Raw genomic sequence first — 22,834 nt, 5'->3', positions numbered from 1 at the left:
AAGAAAGAATCTGACCTGTAGGAAAGATACTATCATTGATTAGTTATGTCTGCCATTTATTAGGGAACAGGAAGTAGTGGCAGAGAATTTGCCAACGCTCATCAAAGTATTTGGAAACCTGATGGACCCTAAATGATGATACCAGAACTAGATTATTTTCTTTTTTGCCCGTGACACAGCCCTCAGGAGATCCTGAGAACATGTGCCCCTAAAATTAGAATTTTTTAAAATGTGAAAACAAAATAAGGGAGAAGGTGGCAGCTTTGATCTATAGGATGAAATCAGACTATCTCCTCTAAAAACATGAGGCAATTTCCAGGCTGTTAAGGGCTTGCGTTAGGATGTTTAACTAAAGCCATGATGTTTGAAACTGAAGTTGATCACTTCCTTAAATTGAGTGATCACTTCCTTAATTCCCTGTTTCTCCTTAAATTGTGTGAGTTAAATTACAGCTATCAGGAATCATGTGCATGCCTTAATCAAGGATTACATGATGTGACAAGTATACAGAATGTAAATGTGCCTTGAGAACACAATACTGAGGTGTTACTTAAAACATGCAGTTTTCCCATTAAAGGAAATAAAGAAAAACCTAAACCTTTTTTCTTCAGATTCGGTTAGGAAATACTCTTATTAAATTGAACATTTCAAACGTAAGGCATATTTACACATACACACACACAAAATAAGTATATTTATTCAAAAAATGTAATCACTTTTTCATAATTTCAAAACAAATAAGCTCTCATCCATGCTTTCTCTTCAAAAGAAAATAATAAAAATAAATAAAATAAGTGGATGCAACAAGTCACAAAGATGAGTAGCAGATGACCTCTGCCCTCAAGGTTCTTCAGTGCAAGAGGTAACAAAGATATAATAAAAGAGATACACAAAGAACTCTATTGTAAGACTGAACATGACAGATGTTCTTCAAGGTCAGAAGGCAGGCATATTTCTGGTGGGTGTGTGAGTTTGTGGTTTGGATGCCCTAATTTATTTATTTATTTATTTATTTACTTACTTATTTATTCATTTTTGAGACAGAGTTTCGCTCTGTAGCCCAGGCTAGAGTGCAGTGATGCGATCTTGGCTCACTGCAACCTCTGCCTCCTGGGCTAAAGCGACCCTTCCACCTCAGTCTCCTGAGTAGCTGGGAGTACAGGTGTGTGCCACCACACTCGACTTTTCTTTTTGCTTTTTTTTTTTTTTTTTGCATAGACGGGGTTTTTCCATGTTGCCCAGGCTGGTCTCAAACTCTGGGCTCAAGCCATCTTCCCACCTTGGCTTCCCAAAGTGCTGGGATTACAGGCATGAACCACAGCACCTGGCCATAGGTGCCCTATTTTTGATATAAGACTATACCACAGAAACAGTAGCAAACAGTAGCAAGAACATCAAGAACAGAGAATGAGGACTTTCTACAAATGAACCTAGCATTCCATAGCTCTTCTTCAATGCAAGAGTCAGGGCCTCTCCTCTAGACCTATTGTGCAACCCTGGAGTTATTGGATTTCTTGTGGGAACAAGGTTAGTCAGAAAAGGAATAAAGACATTATGGCATTGATGGGGGGAGCCTTGTGGTTGTTTTGAGTAATGAATTTAATCTTATTGATATCCCAAGCTTGTTAGTGTGCACTAGTTAGAAAGAAAAAGGGTTGTCAGAACAAATAGCTATGTGAAGAAAACAAAAACCTAAGTGTCACTTATTCATCTGTAAAACTGAAAAAATAACACCAATCTCAAGTTATAAATGAGTGCTTTGCTCATGGCTTGACAAAAACAGATTTACGATAAGTAGTAGTGTGACTCACTGTCATTACCATTGTGGCAGTTATTCCATGAAATAAAAAAAAAATGATATTTATCAAGCTGATAATAAAAATACACTTAGGAAATATAGAATAAATAGGATTAACTTGCCGTGAGTCTGTCTCCTTAACTTCAGGAATGCCTGGGAGTTTGGTCTCCTTGGTCAAGTCTGGGATGAAATGTAGTAGCTTTATGAAATGCTATTTAATGTCTCAAATTCGTTTGAAGGCACACTGTAGTAGCTTGTCCTGAACTGTTTTTGGAAAACATATAGGCTGATTGCACCTGACTAATTGATTACATAGTCTAGTTTCAGCTACACGACCAGTGGGATATCAAAGATCTTCTGTAAACATGAGCCTTAGCTCCCGATACCAAGGTTATCTTGCACATATCTTGGTGGTTCACAATTAGAAGACAAATGTGTCCTGTGCAACTAAAAATGGCCTTGTGAGTGATCTCTCTCCTGCTGTACCATACCTTGAGCCATTATTAAAGCCTTATGAGAATATACCCCATAGAATCTTATAAGTCCTTTCAATTAACCAATGCTGTATAGTTGCTACAATATACTTTTATGATTCATAAATATTTTGGGGATATCATGAGATTTTAAAATTTCAGAACTTCTTCTCAAGAAATGGTCCAGAAATGGTCCTTATTATAAAGACTTGATACTTAAAACAAACTGGTGAGGAAATACCCTTTGCCATAATGTATATGCTTGCTTTTATTAACTTCAACTTTGGTCAAATATATGTTGATAGCTTATCATCACTGGAATTTTAACAACAGACCACAAAGAAGCTCTTAGAAAGGATAGATTATGAAAGAAAAGTTACATACATGACAGATATGTATGTTTAGACAATCACAAGTAACTATAACAAGATATGCTTTATTGAATTTTAGGTTGATAGTTTGGGTGGCTATTCAAAGTTTTACATAATCACTGCAGATATGAATGACAGTAATACCTCGTTTATGCAGAAATGCAAAAGTTGCTCAAATAAACCCATTCTCATGAACTTAGACACAAGAGATGACCAAGGTCATACATTACAAATTACTTGATGCTTTATCTACAGGGCAACCTCAACTTCTCACACTAACCAAAAGTCAGTTTCCTCTATCCATGTGCAGGAGCCTGGCTCCTGAGACTTCAAAGCCTCATTGCACATGAAAACTGGAAAGCAGAAGGGGCAGGGTGGGCTGAACTAGATCAACATACTGAAAGCCAACAGAAGTGAAAGCTAATTAATCTGAAGGCAAGGGAAAAGAGAGTCAGAAGGCTCTTTGGGGGTTATTTAGAGTAGGATCTAAACCCCATCACACTGACAGCTCTCAAGGCTATAGACATCAATGATTATGTTTATAATGGTGAATGTGAGTCACCAATAAAGGGCTATATGATGTTCAGGATAATGTTCAAGAAGGCAGTAAATTATGTAATCTAGTTTAGAGCTATTTCTATAAAAATATGGTTTTTAAAAATCTTTTAAATCATGTTTAAAAAGGTAAGCATCCTCAATCTGCAAAATATATTTGCTCAAATGGAAAATTTGTTCCCAGTGTTGTATAAATGTTGGTGTACCAGAGACTGAATCTACAGAGTCCACAAACTACCAAGGAAGCCGATTTCTTTTCTGAATAAATCTCTAGTAATCCGGCTTAATTGTAAATTTCTCATACAAGACTGTAGAACATGCAAAGCTCTCTGCTTATTCGAGCCTTCTGTTTGTCACATGAAAGCTGCCTTTTGAGATATGTTGTTGAAGTCTAAGAGAGCCAATATCTATTAACCATTTTCACCAACCCTGCATTGAGGCAAGTGAAACTATAGGATAAGGAAAAAGTGTGGTATGGTAAAAAGGCCCTGAATTTGTAGTCGGGATATATGGATTCCTGTTGCAGCTCTGGCAGTAAACTGGCTACCTGATCCTACATTTGTTGCTTAATTTATCTGAACGTGTTTCCTAATTGATGAAGCAAAGGTGTTGGATATGATTTCTTAAGTACTTTCAGTTGTAACCATAAAGAGTTCTATAATTGGAAAGAATTTCAGAAAGTGGGAGTAGTGTATTGGATCCAAATCCTTTTGGGATATTAATACACAATTTTCCAGCCAAGCAATCACCATACCCCAAACCAACAATAAACAAAGAGAAAATCAAAAAAGCACCCACTCCACCCAATCCTGTGCTTAGCTTTATTTTTTAAAAATCTTATGAAGTGTCAAACTCATAATTCTTTGTTTTCTCGCTTGTAAGTCATTTTGATACTATTATTCAGTTGTACCTGCATATAATGCCTTCAAGCTTTTTTTTTTTTCTGCTGAAATAGGTGCTAAATAGGTACTTCTTATCACAGACTGATGGAAACAACTTTTCCTAGGAAATCAAAGTCTCATACTCTGAAGTGACATTTCACTTACTAAAAAACAAAATTAAGCAAACTAAAAAGACACTATTTAAATCATCCTCCTATTTTTACTTAGGAAGGTGGAAATATGTACAATGTCCCAATTTATTTCACCATTGTTAAACTATTTCTGAAAATTAAAAGTTAACTTTTCATAGTTGATATGTTTATAATAATTCAGAATTTATTGTATGGTGGTGCTCATGTGCCCAACCAGTTTTTGCAAACTTAGAGTTTAGTATAGCATATAGTATATGTTTACACAGGAATGAGGGAACTGAAATCCATTCAAAAGCTCATATATTTAAAAAATAATTGGAAGTCGCAGGATTGAGCTAGTGGGAGTGGGAAGTCTAAAAGACTGAGAGAAAAAATAATGATTATTAATATATTTAATACCTAAAATCTACCCCCTAAGGACCATACAGTAGTTATGATCATTACCTAAAACTTAAACAAATCTGTAGTACCAGAGGCATACAATGAAATACCAGATAACAGGTAGGTTTCCTGGAAAAAGTGTGGATAATATGCCAGAAATGGATTTCTATGAGAGATGACAAAAGAGGTAATGTGTGTCTATAAAGTCAGTATTCTTTAAAAATAAAACAAGCATGGTTCCCACCAGAGTGACACTAACTATCTCAATATGGTATTCTTAAAAGCCAAATTTCAGAGCATACATTCAGATGTCTCTCATCTAATGATTTTATGCTTTGTAAGGAAAAAGGACATAGAGAGAAATGGCACAATATATTCTCCCCCAGAGGAAGGCAAAAGGCAAAGTTTTATTTAAAGAGGTTTTAAAATTTATAACTACTTCTTATCAAAAAGAATTCTTCATGAAATGGCAGATTACACCAATCAAATTAATAGCAATTACGCAAACTGATTTAAAGGTATGGTATTCTAATACATATTTCTGAACCAAGAGAAATGCCTTGCTCCCAAGAAACAAACAAATACGGAATTATTAGTGTAATTTGGTATGACTAAGCACGCAATTAGGTGGAATCACCAAAACAGGAGAACTCCAAAGATAGCTAGTTCTACTCTTACTGGTGCCTCAATTGTACCAGCAGCAATATCAGTAGTCTTGATGTTTGCAGTTGTTACAACCATAAGATTTCCTTTCTAGTTTATGGACCCTATCTATACTGATTACATTCTATCTCATATAGAAGACTATGGTAATACCTGTGACTAATAATCACCATTTAATAGAAAATAAAGGCAGGTAGATAAAACTCATAAGATGAAATATAGCTTATAATGCATAATTTTATGTTGCAATGATTGCTTTACAACTCATCAGCATAGACTGTAGGATAGGTATTTTATGTGATAGTTGTAATCTAGACTCTAGGAGTGGATAACTGTCCTAGTAGGACACATATTACATTTAACAAAACAGCCACATTTCAAAGGTAGCTACTACAAAAGCATTTGACTGTCTTTCTCTCCAGCCCACAATAGAGCATAATGGATTTAAGAAATGGAGTTTCATTGATGAGTTTAGTGCTATTGTTAGTAAGCACTAACATGAATTTCACAAATGACTTTTCACTGGTGAAAGAAATGTTGTTTTTATGTGAATTTGCTCCAGAAATGACAGCAGCAGTCAAGGGTGTGCCTGAACACAGTATAAAAATCTAAAGCCTCTGCAGTTTGTACCCTTAGGAATGGTGGCCAAGACTTGATTCCTGAAAGGCCTCATGTTTACCTGCTGATACGAAGCATTCTTGATTGCTTTAATCTAACTAGATGGGTTAGCTGAATACCATTGCTAGAATGCTGTCACATATGCCTTAGATGAACTTTTTATCTAAGATATTGTGGGAGATCCTAAATAAGGAAAGAAATAGAATTTCATAGAGTTTATATAATAAGTTATATGGCAGAACTGTGCCATCTTGTTGATAAATGTCTGTATATAGCAAAATTCAGCCTAAGACTTAGTTATAACCTGGTAGTCAAATTGTGGGGAGCCTAGACCTCACATGCCTTTAACTATTGGCAGCTACTGACATTTGCCAAAAAGAATGTAGTAATTGTAAAAGCCAAATTGATTTTGATTATATTCAATAAACTCTTGCTATTGATTCTACATGTACATCAATCCCAAAGGAGTTGGTGGGCTGATGTGTAGAATTCTGGAATCTCATTTGCTTCCAAACTGGACTGTTAACCACCCATGAAATCAGCACATTTTTATTTATTTTATTTTTTTGAGACAGAGTCTTACTCCATCACGTAGGCTGGAGTGCAGGGGTATGATCTCAGCTCACTGCAACCTCTGCCTCCCGGGTTCAAGCCATTCTCCTGCTTCAGCCTCCTGAGCAGCTGGTACTACAGGGTGCACCACCGTGCACGGGTAATTTTTGTATTTTTAGTAGAGACGGGGCTTCGCCACGTTGGCCAGGCTGGTCTCGAACTCCTGGCCTAAAGTGATCCACTCGCCTCGGCCTCCCAAAGTGCTGGGATTACAGGCGTGAGCCACCGCGTCTGGCTGCGACACGTTTTTAATTAATTCAGTTATATATATACAATCTAGATGCTTTAAGAAGCCTCTGAACTCAAGGGTTCCCTATGCATACCGCATTTATATTGGTTGAAGTACATGAAATTACAGTTTTGGAAGACCATTTCATATGGTTCAACCTAATACGTTGAGTGTAGGTTCATGTGGTTCAACCTAATACATAGGCCACATTGGAACAAGAATTATATACTTCAAATCCATGAAATAGAGAGTGAATGATTTGTCACCATCAGAGAAGCACATAATATTAGCTATTCCACTAGTTCCTCTATCACTTTCTTTCCTATCTGTTCACACATTAATACAGCCTCAAAAGGTGGATGGTAATTAATGTTCATGAGTCACAGATTTTCAGAACTGAAAGAGATCTTTGAGAGTCATTGAATCTGGTAGCTTTCTAAATTTTATTAGTCATAGGATCCTCTGCAAATCAACCTATCATGAAATAAAAACACATAAAATACAACGTAGTAGAGTTGTTCTGTCTGAAGGAAAGGTGTTATGTACCAGGGGCACTTCCTTTTCCTCCCTTCCCTCATGGTGGCCCCTCAGGGGCCCCTTTATAAGATCTGTGGCTTCACCGAACACATTGGAAACCACTGATCCATCTTAATCCCTTCATTTTGCTGACCAGAACACTACACTGAAATCTATAGTTTAAGTGACTTACCCAAAGCCACAGCTACTTGATGATAGGACTAGGACTGTACCTTGGTCTCCAGAATCATACTCTGCTCTCCTTTAGACTCAACTTACTTCTATAAAAAAACACCATTATATCGAGAGAATGAAAAGACAAACCACCAAGTGGGAGAAAACATTTGGAAAAAGGTATATCTGGTAAAAGATTGCTATCTAAAATGTATAAAGAACTCTTAAAACAGTAAGAAAACAAGCATATAAAAATGGGCCAAAGATCTTAACAAACACCTCACCAAAGAAGATACATGGATGGCAAATAAACATATGAAAATATGCTCCACAGCATTTGGTCACGTGTCGCTTAACGGCAGGATGCATTATGAGAAATGCATCGTTAGGTGATTTTGTTGTTGCACAAACATCATGGAGTATACTTACACAAGCCTAGATGGCATAACCTACTATACACCTAGGCCATATGGTATAGTCTCATTGCTCCTAGGCTACAAAACTGTATGGCATGTGACTGTACTGAATACTATAAGCAACTTACTGAATACAGTGAATACTGTAAGTAACATAATGTAAGTATTTGTGTATCTAAACATATCTAAACATAGGAAAGGTACCGTAAAAATACGGTATATAATCTTATGGGACCACCTTCATATATGTGGTCTGTCATTGAAGAAAGCATCATTACGCAGCTCATGGCTATATGTCATCAGGGAATTGCAAGTTAAAACAAGAAGATACCACTGCACACCTATTTAACTGGCCAAAATCTAGAACACTGACAACATCAAATGCTGGCAAGGACATGGAGCAATAGGAACTCTCTTTCATTGCTGGTGGGAATGTAAAATAGTACAGCCACTTTAGAAGACGGTTTCATGGTTTCTTACAAAACTAAACATACTCTTACCATATGATACAGCAATGGTACTCCTTGATATTTACCCCCAAACAGTTGAGAATTTACAAGCATCAAATCATGGAAAGACATGAAAGAATCCTAAATGCATAATACTAAGTGAAAGAAGCCAATCTGAGAAGGCTTCTTTCTCTTCAATCTGAGAAGGCAAAATTACAGAGATAATCAAAAGATCAGTGATTGCCAGGGGTGGAGAGGGAGTGGGCAGGAGGCATGAATAGGTGGCGCACAGAGGATTTTTTTTTAGGGCAGTGAAACTACTCTGTGTAATACTCTAATGGTGGGTACATGTCATTCTTTATGCATTTACCCAAACTCATAGAATATACAACAATAAGAGTGAACCCTAATGTAAATTATGGACTTTGGGTGATAATGACATGTCAATGTAGTTTCGTTGATTGTAACAAATGTACCTCTCTGGTAAGGGATGTTGATAATGGGAAGGGATTAAGTAACTGCTTAATGGGAATAGGATCTCCTTTGGAAGTGATGAAAATGTTTTATAACTACAAGGTTGTAAAACAACCTTTAGTACATTTTGTAACTATTTTCCTTACAGCACAGCAACCTTCTGGTTACAAAATGTACTAAATACCACTGAATTATACACTTTAAAATAGTCAAGTCTATGTTATATAAATTTTGCCTCCATTAAAAAAAACAATAGTGCTAAAGTTGAGAAACCTTTCTAAACTTATGTGCCAAAGGTTATTTTCTTCTTTAATGAGTACATGGCAGAGAGGATGGCATCAAAGACAAAAAGCATCAAGCACTACAATGAGTTTTTTAAAAGTAGCCTCTCAGTTAGTTCTTTTTTTTTTTCTGGTGAGAAAAACTTGCCAAGAAAAAATTATGGCAGTTGTCAGCCACAAGCAAATTCGTATTACTGTTATAAAATTTTACAGATAAGAATTGATAATAAATTATTGACATCATCTAAACTAAAGAGGCCTGAATATGTCACAATAAAGAGACTCTCAAATCTAATATAGGCCAGAAAAATGAAATAATTAATTGACTTTAACTGGATACCTTCATTTGAACCATAAACCAGGGGAGGTGTCAAATAAAATTAGGCACTTCATTATAAGACAGTTACTTTACAAGGCTTGTCAGTTTGAAGGTTCATTCCCTATTTGACAATATAGAGCTGTACACTCAGTTAAAGTTTAGAATTGGCTTCAACTTAACAGTAGTTCAGCAGTGAATCAAAGAACTTATGTATTTACTGTGGTGGCTATAAACCATCTTCCCTTCCACTAAGTCTTGACAACTAGGGGGATATGTTTGAGTTCCTTGGGATAAAGGAGCCCAGCACATGCAAGGACCCAGGGGCATTATGCTGCTATGTTTTAATAAGAAACAAAGACTAACTGGCAACACTACCACTGTTTTGCTATAGCACGACCATAAAAATTCATTTATGCTAAGACATTAAGGTCATGTTACTATTAAGTACAGAAAATGAAAATGGAAACTGACTTTTCATATTAAGATTTTATAGACCTAAGATTTTCTTCTAAGCTAGGTAGGTAAGACCTATTTCCAAAGACTAAATACTGGAAGACGAGAAACAGAAAAAAAAAATCCTAAATTATCTTTATATTTTAATTCAGATTATCCTCCACAAATAAGACCTGCCTGATTGCAATCATTAAGCTATTCCAGATATTGCTTTGTATATAACAAAGCAAAATTAATCCTTTTGAATATTCATGGCTAAGTATTATTCCTATTTTGTGGAAGATGTGTACAAGCAGCTAGCTCATGATTTGCTATTATCAAGACAACATGATGAACTTCTCTCAGAAGCTCTGCTTTTAAAGTAGACAGTGAAAATAGCCATTAATAACTTCATACGAGGCTAGCAGATACCACAAATTTCTTCTATAGCACTTAGAAGATTCAGTAATAGAAATGTGTTCTAAGATAGAAAAAAATTCAGATGGAAAGTAGCTATATTTTAAAAATCAAATTCTACCAAAACACTGTAATAAAAACAATAATCACAAAATTTTTAAAGCAAGAAAACTGAAAAATATTCATTGTAGGTAAAGATAATACTTACTGGGAGTACTGGGCCTTTTACCATTTTATCATGAATATGCCAGTTGGTCAGAGGAGAAATGAAACGGTAAAATATAGTTTCAATTACCATTTGAAGATGATTAAAGATAAATACCCTAGAACAGTCATCTCGTATCCACTGGGGATTGGTTCCAGGACTTCCACAGATACCAAAATGCTCAAGTCCCTTATATAAAATGGCATAGTAGTTGCATATAACCTATGCATATCCTTCTGTATACTGTAAATCATCTCTAGATTACTTATAAAACCTAATACAATGTAAATGCTATGAAAATAGTTGTTATACTGTATTTTTATTTGCATTTTATTGTTGTATTCTTATTTTTTTGTTTTTTTCTCAAATAACTCCGATCCATGGTTGGTTGAATCTACAGATGTGGAACCCACAGATATGGAAGGCTGATTATATTATAATATTTTGTGAGCCTATATATACACATTTGTAAAATCCTCACATTCTCTTTGTAAAAATGTTCTCCACTAGAATTTTACATATAATTTTATTTATACCTGCTGTTCATTTTCGAACCAGTATCTCATCTTGTCATCTCATGCTATTCTGGTGTTCCATGATGCATTATATTCCTTGTGTCAACAAAAGCAACAAAGATAAAAACTCATCAGTCAAATGGGTGAGTTTCACATAGGCCAGGTAAGCGGCATCAGGCCCTTTACTTTAGGCACCTTCCCTTGTGGACTGTGTAGCACAAGCTTCTGAACTGAATTGTTTTGTTATCTACTATGGTCACTGCCAATCAGTGTGGCTGCCTTTTGAATTACCACAGACAAGGACCACTGCTGCTCAGAGGATTTTAATATTTGAGGCACTCCACCATCTGATACACATGTATTTTAGCTGTTATCCTAAAGGTTGATGAACAATCAGCCATTCATTTCCCTTTGCCTATCTGTCCAGTCCCTCATGATAATACGAACATTGCAGATATTAAAAAATAATTTCTTCTATACCTCCCACAGCAACAGAGAGCTCCTAAGTTTTTAACTGACTTACACACTACTGATGATTAAGATATTCAGAACATGGTTTATTGGAAGAAAAAAACTGGATGTGACATAAGAAGACCTAGATTTGCATTTTGGCTCTCCATTAGTAGTCTGCAGATTACAGATAAGACTTTTTCTTATGAGCCTCAGTTTTATAATACATAAAATGAGGATAATAATCCCTATTTACATCATAGGGTTGTCTTACAACTCAAGATAATGTAGAGGGAATATCTATGAGTTATAAAGTGCTCTACAGAAATGTGTTAATATCAGAATAATTATAGATTCTTAAGAGTCCCAAATTCTAAGCCCTGTTTAAGAATTCACACATACTGAATGGGATTTCAGTGCCACACACAATGGACACTGGTAGTAGTAGACTAATAAAAAATTAAATATACAAGGCTGTTCTCATCTTCCCCACCTTAAGATTTAAATTTTGTTTATAATCCTTCATGTCACATAAGCGAATGATTCTTCTAACACATATGTACAAATAACTTCTTCATCTAATATCAAAGAATGCTAAAAGAAATTCACCTCAGTTTTAATTTCTCACCTAAACTGTACAGTTATCCAACTGTGTTTTTTGTTTTCATGAATCCTTAATTTATGTAATGAGGCTAGTGTCATATCTTTGCAATATTTTTCCTCTGTGTCTCTCTGTATGATACACTGGGCTACGTTTGTGAGAATCTTTGCCAAGTGCAGGAAAAATTTCATTGTACAGTGCCAGAAAAGAGAAAAATGAGCATACAGAGCATCTTTTTCTCTCCAATAACAGTGTCAGCAATTAACAAATGTAATCAGGCAAACTAAGCAAAGCTTAGAGAGTAAAGGATAGAGTCTCTTTGAGATTCAGGATATTACAAATACTTTCAAAGTGGTCAACACAGTGAAAATGCTATCACAAGCTTCTGTATTTGTAAAAGCAGCATTCTTTGAAGCACTTCCCTTATCTCATCACCAGCCTGGAAACATGCCTATCTTTGCAGATTACATTACCATGCCCTGTTCTTTAGCAAGAACTACAGGTGACTCTTGAACAACACATATTTGAACTGCACAGGTTAATTTATATGCCAATTTTCTGCAGTCTCTGCCACTCCTAAGACAGCAAGACCAATTCCTCTTCTTCCTCCACTGATTCAACGTGAAGATGACAAAAATTAAGACCTTTATGATGATCTACTTCCACTTAATAGTAAATACATTTTCTCTGTCTTATGATTTTCTTAATATTTTCTATTCTCTAGTGTATTTTATTATAAGAATACTGTATGTAATACATATAGCATATAAAGTATGTGTTAATCAGTTGTTGATATTATTGGTAAGGCTTTCGGTTAACAGTAGGCTATTAGTAGTTAAGTTTTGGGGGCATCAAAAATTATACATGGATTTTTGATTATGCAACAGAGTCATCCCTAGCCCCCACATTGTTCAAAGGTCAACTATATACTAATTGCCTGACCATTTGAACAAAAAGTTGCTGAGACATCTTTTAAACTAAGCACCTAATAGTCCCTTTGCTAGTGACCTGATGAGCAGTCTAAAAATGAATACAGGAAATGAGAAACAATGGGTTTCCTTGTCTCAGTGCAGCTCTCTCCTCTATATGGCTATAGCAGTATCCAACAACCAGAACATTCTCCAAATCCACTTGAAGCTTTTGGGATTGGGTGAGGACCAAACATGACGTGCTAATGTTATAGGAGTTACTAAGAAATTATTCTAGGCAGATAGATAGGAAAGTGGGTCCTCGGGAAGTTTTTGTTTCTTTTAAAGCAGCTCCAGAAACGTTTCTCGTCTCGCAGGAAAGCCCAGGCTCTTAAAGTTGGGCCGGCAAGCTTTGATATGCAAATACCTGCCACTGGAAACTGGGTCCACACAAACATGGTGATTCCTGCCATCTTCTTCCCCTTGCCCCAACATGTTCCTGGCAACATGGCCACCCCCACATATCCCCACGTGTGTAGAACATCATGGGGATACATTTGCACATTAAAACGCTAGGGTGGGAGGGCCAGTTTTCTCACAGGCTATGTCAATGACATACCTGGTCAAACCAATCCCCTGAGCTCTATGCAAATCAGACACTGCCTCCTCCAGCCTCCTCAAATAACTGGCTGTTTTCCACCACATTCGAGGTTTCCTCTCTCAGCTGTAGGAGGGAGCTTCTTCCTTCTTTCTAGTCTATTAAACTCTCCACTACTTGAAACCACTCCACGTGTGTCTGTGTCGTTTTATCTAACTCGACATGAGACTAAGGACCCTGGAGTGCCCCCAGTCATTGGAGCCGTATCAGTACTCTAGAAGCTTCCATTGACAGCTGATTTGCAGGCAGGATGTGGCACAGATTAGTCCCAGAATTCCGAATAGTTTTTAAAAAGTTCATTTAGTTTTAAAATTTCTAAACCATCAGAGATTGCCATCTTTTGTGAAGATCTGGAAAGAACTAGAATAGCTAGGCCTAATCAATTTCCAAGGGAAGCTCTGGAGAAAACAGGAACAAAAGCTGATTCAGCAAGATTCAAGAAGATATTTTCCATGATTGATCCATAATCCTTAGGGCTTCCTACCAGGGCCCATACAAGGGTAGGGCAAGCAAAGTGCAACAAAAGGAGGAACTCTCAGTTGCTTGCATGACCCAAGTCCCAGTCACACTGCCTACAGAAGCATCTGGTCAAATAACTTCATTTTTACCCATTAAAAAAACAATGAAGATATAGTTAGTCAGTAAGGACAGTAATGGGCAGATACCACTGCTGTATTCCATTACACTTTAGAACTCTCAAAACACTTTTACATGTATTATCACATTACGCCAACCACAACTTTCTGAGGCTAGAAGTGCAGAATATATTAATCCCAATTACATATATGAATGTATGAACAAACAAGTTTAGGGAGGTTCTAGGATTTGATCAAGGTAGTAGAGGTAGAACTTGAATTCAGGCCTTCTGTATCCAGTATTCTTCTCACTATACTATACCACACCACACACCAAATCTTCCTTTGACATCCTTCATGGCATCCTAATTTTATAATTGTGAAAATTAATAAAATGTAAAAGCTGTTGGAACCCCCCAAAACACTTCAAGCCTTGGGAGAGATGTGACTGTGGTTTCAGTCACATAACATATTTTGCAATTCTGTTTCTTAGGTTATAGTTTAACACTCTTCCTCATTGCTATTGTTTTGTAAATGAATAGCAAAGACCAGAGGCCAGACCTCCCCCTTTCAGTCACTGATCTTTGCTACTGTATTATCCTGTACCTAACTCAGACCAGATGGTGCCCCAAACAGAGACCCCATGACAATCACATCTTCAGTGTGGAATGTTAAATATACCTTTCCTGAAAGAAAAGGACCACCTGGATCAATCAGGTCATTGTAACTATGCAGTAAGCCTTACATAGAAAGATGTTAAAATTCTGTTAAAATATCCTAAACTTTGTCTATTCAAGTGATCCCCGAACTTCTACAACTGGAAACAGTGATTTCCATTCTTTGGAGTCCGTCCTCAACCTTTGCACTCGAATAAACTCTTTAAACTAGATTCTGACCCTTTTGATTATTTTAGGTTGACATGATATACATTAACTAGAATTATTTATGAAGTCCCTGTGGTGGCTGCTTAATATTAACAATGAAATGAACTTAAATTTATCTGTTGTCCACTGCCCATAAACAGCCTTATGAGAAGGCAAAAATAAACAAAAGGAATTCATCTAATGGTTCTTAATGCCGGGCTTTAAAATTTAAAAAAAAAATTACAAATCAACCTCACAGATGATTTTTTTTTACTACTGTTATTGGCTGCCTAGTAGACTCTTTTTATTTTATGTTACTAGCGAGAAAACAGAAAAAAGACTTATAAAGAAGCTGGGTTTGGGGAAGGTGTATATATATAGTATCTGTGAGTTATATATATAAAATAGTATACACTATATATATAGTATCAAGTTTGATCCATCTCTCCCTGTACTGGGAGGTCTCTACAAAAGAAGAAAATCAAAGATCCAGTGAATAAATGTGGTTGACAGTCTTTCTCTGCAAAGCCCTGCTTCAGACAAAAACTTTCTAACACTAACAAGAAATACAATTTAGGTGTCCACAAATATACTATGAGTTAGAAATTTAATTTCCTGACTATAATAGCTATGGAGACAGTCTAAATTACTTAAAAAGGAAGAGAAACTTACCCCTCCCCATGTTTTCTTGCGGTTTCTGGCACGTCCCTGGATGATGATTCCCTGTACAAAACAGAGCACATACACACAGTCAGATTGATAGAGGCTGAGTGGCTACATCAGATAAGCTCCAGTACAGCTGATGTGGTCAATATGAGCATTTCATTTCAGTACATTCCAATCTTTCTCCCTTACATAAATGTTTTCTCCCTCACAAACAGATAATCTAACCTCAGAGGACAGAAGCACAATATTCTGGAAGCAGGGGCTCTATATCAACTTACTATGACCTTCTTTATCTGGTACTAGTTTCTGCCCGTGCCAAATAACAATCCTCAAATTGGTCACACACTTATCTCTTCAGAAAACAGCAATATCAACAAAAATGGCAGACAAAAATCCCAAAAGGCCCAATGCTAATAACCAGGCCAGCAAGTTACTAGCTTTCCTGTCTCCAGCTTCCCTTCAATATCACTCTGTGACAAATCCAGTACCCTTTATAGTGTAACATTTTCCCAAAGGGTGTAAAACAACGCATCCCTAATCAAATTAGCCCTGAGGCAAAGCAGCCCACAGAGTTATTTCCAATAAACAGTATGAACCAATGACCATAAACTACTGACAACAGAAACTTTGGAGAAACAAAAAACATACACTGCAATTACAGAGAAAGGGTGTACACAGGGGAGCAGAAATTCTGTTTCCAAAAGATAAAAAAAAAAAAAAAAACTCATACATACACAGAAACCAATTCATATCATAATGCTTCATTTTCTCACAGGGTTCAATCATAGAGCTATCATGTATTTATTATTCACTTGTCATGTTCCCAATATGAAACTAAGCACCTGAAAGGTAAAGCTATAAGACATAAACTATCAGTCCATTAAGGAATCCATAACCTACTCGAAGTTAAGAAGAGACCAATGAGGAATAAATATTAGACTGAGACCTGATAATCAGCTGTGGGACACTTGATCAATCATTTCCTATCGTAAATTCTTTGCAAAAGGAGGAGGTTCAACTATATGAGTTTTCCCAAATTATCCTCCACATCATGTTAAAAAGTATGTTATTCAAAAACAGGGCTCTTTGACCTGGTAATAGGGCAGAAACTAGTACCAGATGAAGAAGGTCATAGTAAGTTGATACAGAGCCCATGCTTCCAATGTAGGAAATACCGACTTAATTTAATCAGGTTTCTTTATTATAAGACTTTTCAGAGCCTTTAAAATGCTAATGAGCAATGGGACAAAAGTACAGTCTCAAAGTATTTAGCTATATAGTCCTTTCTGTAAGCAATGGGCGTTTCTCAGGAGTCTTGTTCTTTGGAGCTCATTTTGGAAAACTGGACAAGATAACTGCTAAAGTTTCTTGCAGCTCTGAAATTCTATTATTTTCTAACAACACATTAATCATATGGAACAAAATTAGCATAAAGTGAATCAAGAAAGAAGTCAAGGGGGCTGGATTCTCAGATAATTTTGGAGTTGAAAGGAACTTTAGAAATCATCTAATGACTTCTCATCAACACATCTTTTTTGAAAGCAGCAGACAGCCCTCAAAAAATTTTATGTGGACCATCAATATATAAAAAATGGGTTAGGGTGGAACTCTTCAGGCAGAATTGGGGTGGAGAGTTGTAGTCTTACCCATTGAGATTTTTTCTGGAGGTGGCCTGGACATACCTCATCAGAAACCTAGCACTATAGGAAGCACAATTTGAAATCCAGTGACTCTTGACCCTTCAGATAAAGCTATTCCGGGAAACCTTTAGGGAAGTGTTAGAACTCATACCTTTTTACAGGAAGGTGCTCACCCTTCCCAAGTGTCATCTCAATTTTAACTGTAACCCATTCAAATCAGATAAATGAAATAATCATTATGTCAACATAACTATAAAACCATCCTTACTCCAGGAAATACCAAAAGAAAGTTAATATACTAAAATATAATCCATGTACAAATGAGAAGCCATGAAAGAGTTAAACAGGGGAGTGATATAGCTAAACTGAGATTTTAAGAAGACACCTCTGGCAGCAGTAGGGAAAGGAGATTTGAGGTGTGAGAGTGGCTTGACCAGGGACAGTGATATCAGAGATGCTAGGTAAATCTGGCAGGACTTCTCGTATTTTATTTTTTGTTTATTCTTTAATATTTAATAAAGTCTTTTAGAAAAGAATCAAACCTATTTCAGTTGTGTTAGGAGAAACCACAAAGGAAAGAGCTGTCAGGCATGGGCCAGGATTTTCAAAGAGGAATTGCTGCTCCAGAGGTCAGCATGGTGGAGACAACAAGCATCACTGGAGGCAGCTATCTTCCAGGGGAAGATAAAACCAAGGAGGCAAAAATCAATACTACATGTCAGCCACCTCATCTAGCGTTTCAGTAATAAACCTCCAAAGATCAGCATCTTATTTTAAATAAGACAATTTTCTTACGAGATAAAAGACTCAAGGCCTACTACCCATATCACCTCAAACCCCAAACTCCCCCAGGCCCAGGTTACCTCCTTGCTTCTTCTGATGTCATGATCTTTCCATTTTGATCCTCTGCTGTTCTAGTCTCTGGTCCCTTCTTTCAGCTTGTGTGTGTGTGTGTGTGTGTGTGTGTTAGTTTTTATACTTCTGTAAGCAGCAGTATTTATTTATCTTGATTCTCAGTCAGGTCCCCATCCCAAACTAAACATTACTTCTAAAATAATGACAATACACTTAAAAACAACAATAACAACAAAGCAGCTTTTAGCCAGACATTAGAAAATCAAATAATCTTTGTTCCATGGATTAACCTACCCTGGCATTACATACCCTCTACAAGCAAGTTCCACCTTCCTTAACAGTTATACTACACTCCAGCCAAACCAGCCTCTACTCATCCCTTAAGTATGTTTTGAACTGGTCCAACTCTTTGCCTCTGCTCTTTTCCTCTGTATTATCTACTACAAAAATTCCATTAATCCTTCAATATCAATAGTGATACTTTCCCTCATTACCTGAGTAGAAAGTAATTTCTTTTTCCTTTGAACTCTCATAATGCTACCTCATCCTGATGTTCACGTCTTATAGTGTCTATCAGACAAATTCTCAAAGGGTAAGCAATTTGTCTTCAACACCTGTATCTAGCCTGTGAAAGGCACTAGATCATTCCCAAAGAGGATTCTAGTGGCCCACACAAACCAGACTTAGGGGAAGCTCATTTGTGCTTAAGTTTCCCTTAGTATAAATAAGCAATTCAAACTCCAGTAATTCACATACCACCTTAATCAATTTAATGAGTTGTGTTTAATGTATCTGTTGTGTACAGTTACTTAATGTTTCTTTCAATTAAGTTACTTTTTAACTTCAGTATCCACTTTAGCGCCGTCCTATAAAATAGTATGCAAAAACATGGGTTTGTCATGTTATATATTTTCTAATGTATATAAAATACATAACTATTAAAGTTATAGAAATTTTTCCAGGTCATACGTAGATATTCAAAGCATATCACAAGTGGTACATTTTGTGGGAGACTGTTCTTTCCTGTCTTCAGTCAATCCAAAAATATTTGGTGAGTGTCTTTTATTTGCCATACACTATTTTATTCTTCAGAGTAGTGGTTCTCAACTGGAGGCAATTTTCCCCCGAGGGGGCATTTGGCAATGTCTAGAGATACTTTTGTTTGCCACAACTGGAGAAGGGTGCTGCTGACATCTAGTGGGTTGGGGCCAGGTACTGCTAAACATCCTACAATGCATGGAACAGCCCCCTATAAGAAAGAATTAACCAGTCCAAAATGTCAACAGTGTCAAAGTTAAAAAACCCTGCCTTAGAGAAAAAAATTGTCAAACAAGAGAGACAAATTCTCTTTTTTTTTTTTGAGTTTACAATTCAGTAACAATGTTATACATGACACTCTCTTTCAGTATTGTATTAGTCTCTTCTCACACTGCTGATAAAGACATACCTGAGACTGGGAAATTTACAAAAGAGGTTTAATGGACTTATGGTTGCATGTGGCTGGGGAAGCCTCACAATCATACAGAAGGCAAGGAGGAGCAAGTCACGTCTTACATGGATGGCAGCAGGCAAAAAAAGAAAGCTCGTGCAGGGAAACTCCCCCCTTACAGAACCATCAGATCTCATGAGACTTATTCACTATCACAAAAACAGCATGAGAAAGACCTGCCCCCCATGATTCAATTACCTCCCACTGGGTCCCTCCCATAACACGTGGGAATTCAAGATGAGATTTGGGTGGAGACACAGCCAAACCATATCAAGTATATTCAAGTAAGAGTCAACAATCTACAGTTTTCAGGATTTCTTCTCTGTGTGCATTTCTTGTACATGGAAGTCATATTGGCACTGAACAGATGTCCAGTACCACAGCTTTTAAAATTGTAAGTTAAGACTTTATTGATCTTTATATTGTTCATACAGTTTAGAAATGACAACTTAACAATGCAGAAATGCAGTGTTCAGTACAGTACTTAGGTTGAGCAAGCTAATATCCACAGTATTAGGAGCCCAGCATCACTAAAACTGTCAAAGAACTATATACAGAAGTATGCATCCCCAAATACAGGCTGAAGGTTGCAAAGTGGACACTATGTTTTAGATGGAGATCCAGACTGACTTTATATCAATGTCCTGGGAGCTGCTATCATTTCAGTTCAGAAAATACCAAACAAAATACCACTGTATAATATACAGTTGTTTGAATGTTGATTGAATAATTACTATGTTATAATATACTAGGGAAAATGTTAGGCTCTTTTATATATTACTTATCTTATTAGATGCACTAAAATTTCCTTAATTTGGGACAATAATAGAACCTGTATCATATTTTATCTACCTTTTGGAAAATATATCTTTTTTGAGAACCATATCACGTTTGTTTCCTGTTGATTTTTCAGTCTGAATTTTTTTTTACTATAGTCTTTCTTAATTGTATATATTTAAGGTATATAACTTGATGTTTTGACATCCTTATCTTTTTTTTTTGAGATGGAGTCTCACTTTGTGGCCTGGGCTGGAGTGCAGTGGTACAATCTCAGCTCACTGCAACCTCTGCCTCCTGGGTTCAAGCGATTCTCCTGCCTCAGCCTCCCGAGTAGCTGGGATTATGTGCACCCATCTCTATGCCCAGCTAATTTTTTGCATTTTTAGTAGAGACGGGGGTTTCACCATGTTGGCCATGCTGGTCTCGACCTCCTGACCTCGTGATTTGCCCGCCTTGGCCTCCCAAAGTGCTGGGATTACAGGAGTGAACCACTGTGCCCAGCCTTGATATACTTATCTTAATAGACACATACAAGCATGACCTTTTAAATAATGACACGTTATATACATCCCAACAAAGAGTTCCAACAACAGGTAAGAGCATGGGTTTTGCTATCATACATATGTGGGCTTGAGGCCTTGTCTGCCAATTACCATCTATCTGATCTTGGGAAAGTTATTTAGCCTCTTTAAGACTTAGTTTCTTCAACCATAATGGGGTTATTAATAGTAGCTCTAATTTCACAGGCTTTGAAGGAGGATTAAATAACAGTTTTAATAGTTCTTAATAACAGTAAGCAGGACCTATGAGGATACTAACAAAAATTTGGTATTTTGCCCCTCAAAATGTTTTGGTACAATCTGGTTCTTGAGGTTTATTTTCTAGTTGGTCAATATGGTTCAATACATTAAGTGTAACTATTACTACTTCAGACAGAGAGTGATATAAGGTATATTTTGTGAGCTGAATGTTTTAAGTTAAACTATGATTTGGCTTCAGCTGCTTTGATGTTTTAAATTTGGAATGATTTAAATTTGGAACTCTTAAAGAACTGGAGGTTCTCTAAGAGTTCCTTTGCCATTTTTGATGTTCCTTAAATGAACTTGCCCCTCTTTTCCCAGCCTTCCTGTGACAATAGACTGGAAACTCCTATTCTTGGTAGTTATTCTTCTTCCAGTAATCCTCTGAGATTCAATTATATCTAGCTCTTTATTAATTTTGAAACACTGCAGGCTACATTTTAATTTGTAGAGGACTTCTATGTTGACTTTACTTTTTAGCCACATGGCTCTCTCATGGTTAATTAGGCAGGTCAATCACTTCACTGTCCACCATGGTGCTTGGATACACCATGACTATAATCTCTGGTTACTCTCCTTAAGGCTTTGCCAATCCCAGCCTCTTGCTCTTCCCCAGACCCCAAGGCCCTTCTAATTTTTGAGGGTAAAAGGATCCAAGGGCCCTGTGGCATACTCTAGAGATCAGGTGCTCCCTGGAGTTCATTCCCTCCTCATGGTGTCTCTTAAAGTCACAACTCTCTTCGGCTATCTAAGAGCTCTTCTGTAAGTGAAAGTTTCATCCTATTTGGCCTCTGGGAGTTTCACTTCTGCATCTTTCTGCTTCTACATCCTTCAAAGAATAGAAATTCAACTGGCATTTGTTGTATATCTATTATGATAAGGCAATTTCACTTATGTCATCAGTGCTTGCAACAACTCTATGAGATAGGTACAAAAAGACTTCTTGATAAATGACAAAACTAAATTTCAGAGAAATGGACTTACTCATGTTTGCATAGTAAATAGGAGGATCTTAGGACTGGGTTTTTAAAAACTTATCAACATATTTACATAAAAAATGCCAACATTAAAACTCGATGACTTTTCACAAACACAGTTGTGTAATTGGCACCTAAATCAAGATTCAGAATGCATTCCCAAGATTTTAACCTAGGGTTTCTGACATCAACTCCAGTGTTCTTTTAATCACATATGTAGTCGTTCAAAAAATATTTACTTACTGCTTATTACATTTTAGTCATTTTGCTAAACATTGGGTTGTTAATGGTGAATAAGGCATCTGTGATCCCTGCCCTAATAGAGCTTAGAGTCTATGGGGGAGTCATAATATTTTGTTTAACTATAAATAAAAGACCTTAAGGTAATAGAGTAACTTAAAGAAGTTCAGTTTGATTTCAGCATGACAAGCAAGGGAGAAGGTGGGAGACAAAGACAAATGGTCAAATCATACAAGGCTTTACTGGCTGGAAAACCATTTGGATTTCATTGTAAATGCAGTGGGAAACCACTAAGCAATACCTCTGTCTTCATAAAATAACCTATTACCTAAGAGCTCGCTTAATTCTTCAATTATTTTAACCTTTAGGTATTTACTATGTGCCATGCACTTCACAAAGCC

General features: G+C 36.6%; 1 protein-coding gene across 6 annotated transcripts in view; it reads right to left on the bottom strand.

Moving 5' to 3' along the window:
* PRRG1 (proline rich and Gla domain 1) overlaps positions 1 to 22,834 on the bottom strand; it is a 131,456-nt gene that overhangs the window by 63,366 nt on the left and 45,256 nt on the right. For all 6 annotated transcript variants that reach the window (NM_001131847.1, XM_063720982.1, XM_054544006.2 and 3 more), the window contains 1 exon segment: positions 15,659 to 15,709. In NM_001131847.1, the coding sequence (NP_001125319.1) occupies positions 15,659 to 15,668 (10 nt within the window). In that variant the 5' untranslated portion in view covers positions 15,669 to 15,709.

The sequence above is a fragment of the Pongo abelii genome, chromosome X (assembly GCF_028885655.2).
Source record: "Pongo abelii isolate AG06213 chromosome X, NHGRI_mPonAbe1-v2.0_pri, whole genome shotgun sequence".
Lineage (NCBI taxonomy): Eukaryota > Metazoa > Chordata > Mammalia > Primates > Hominidae > Pongo > Pongo abelii.
The sequence above is the reverse complement of the archived record's forward strand: the minus strand, read 5'-3'. Positions and strand labels throughout refer to the sequence as shown.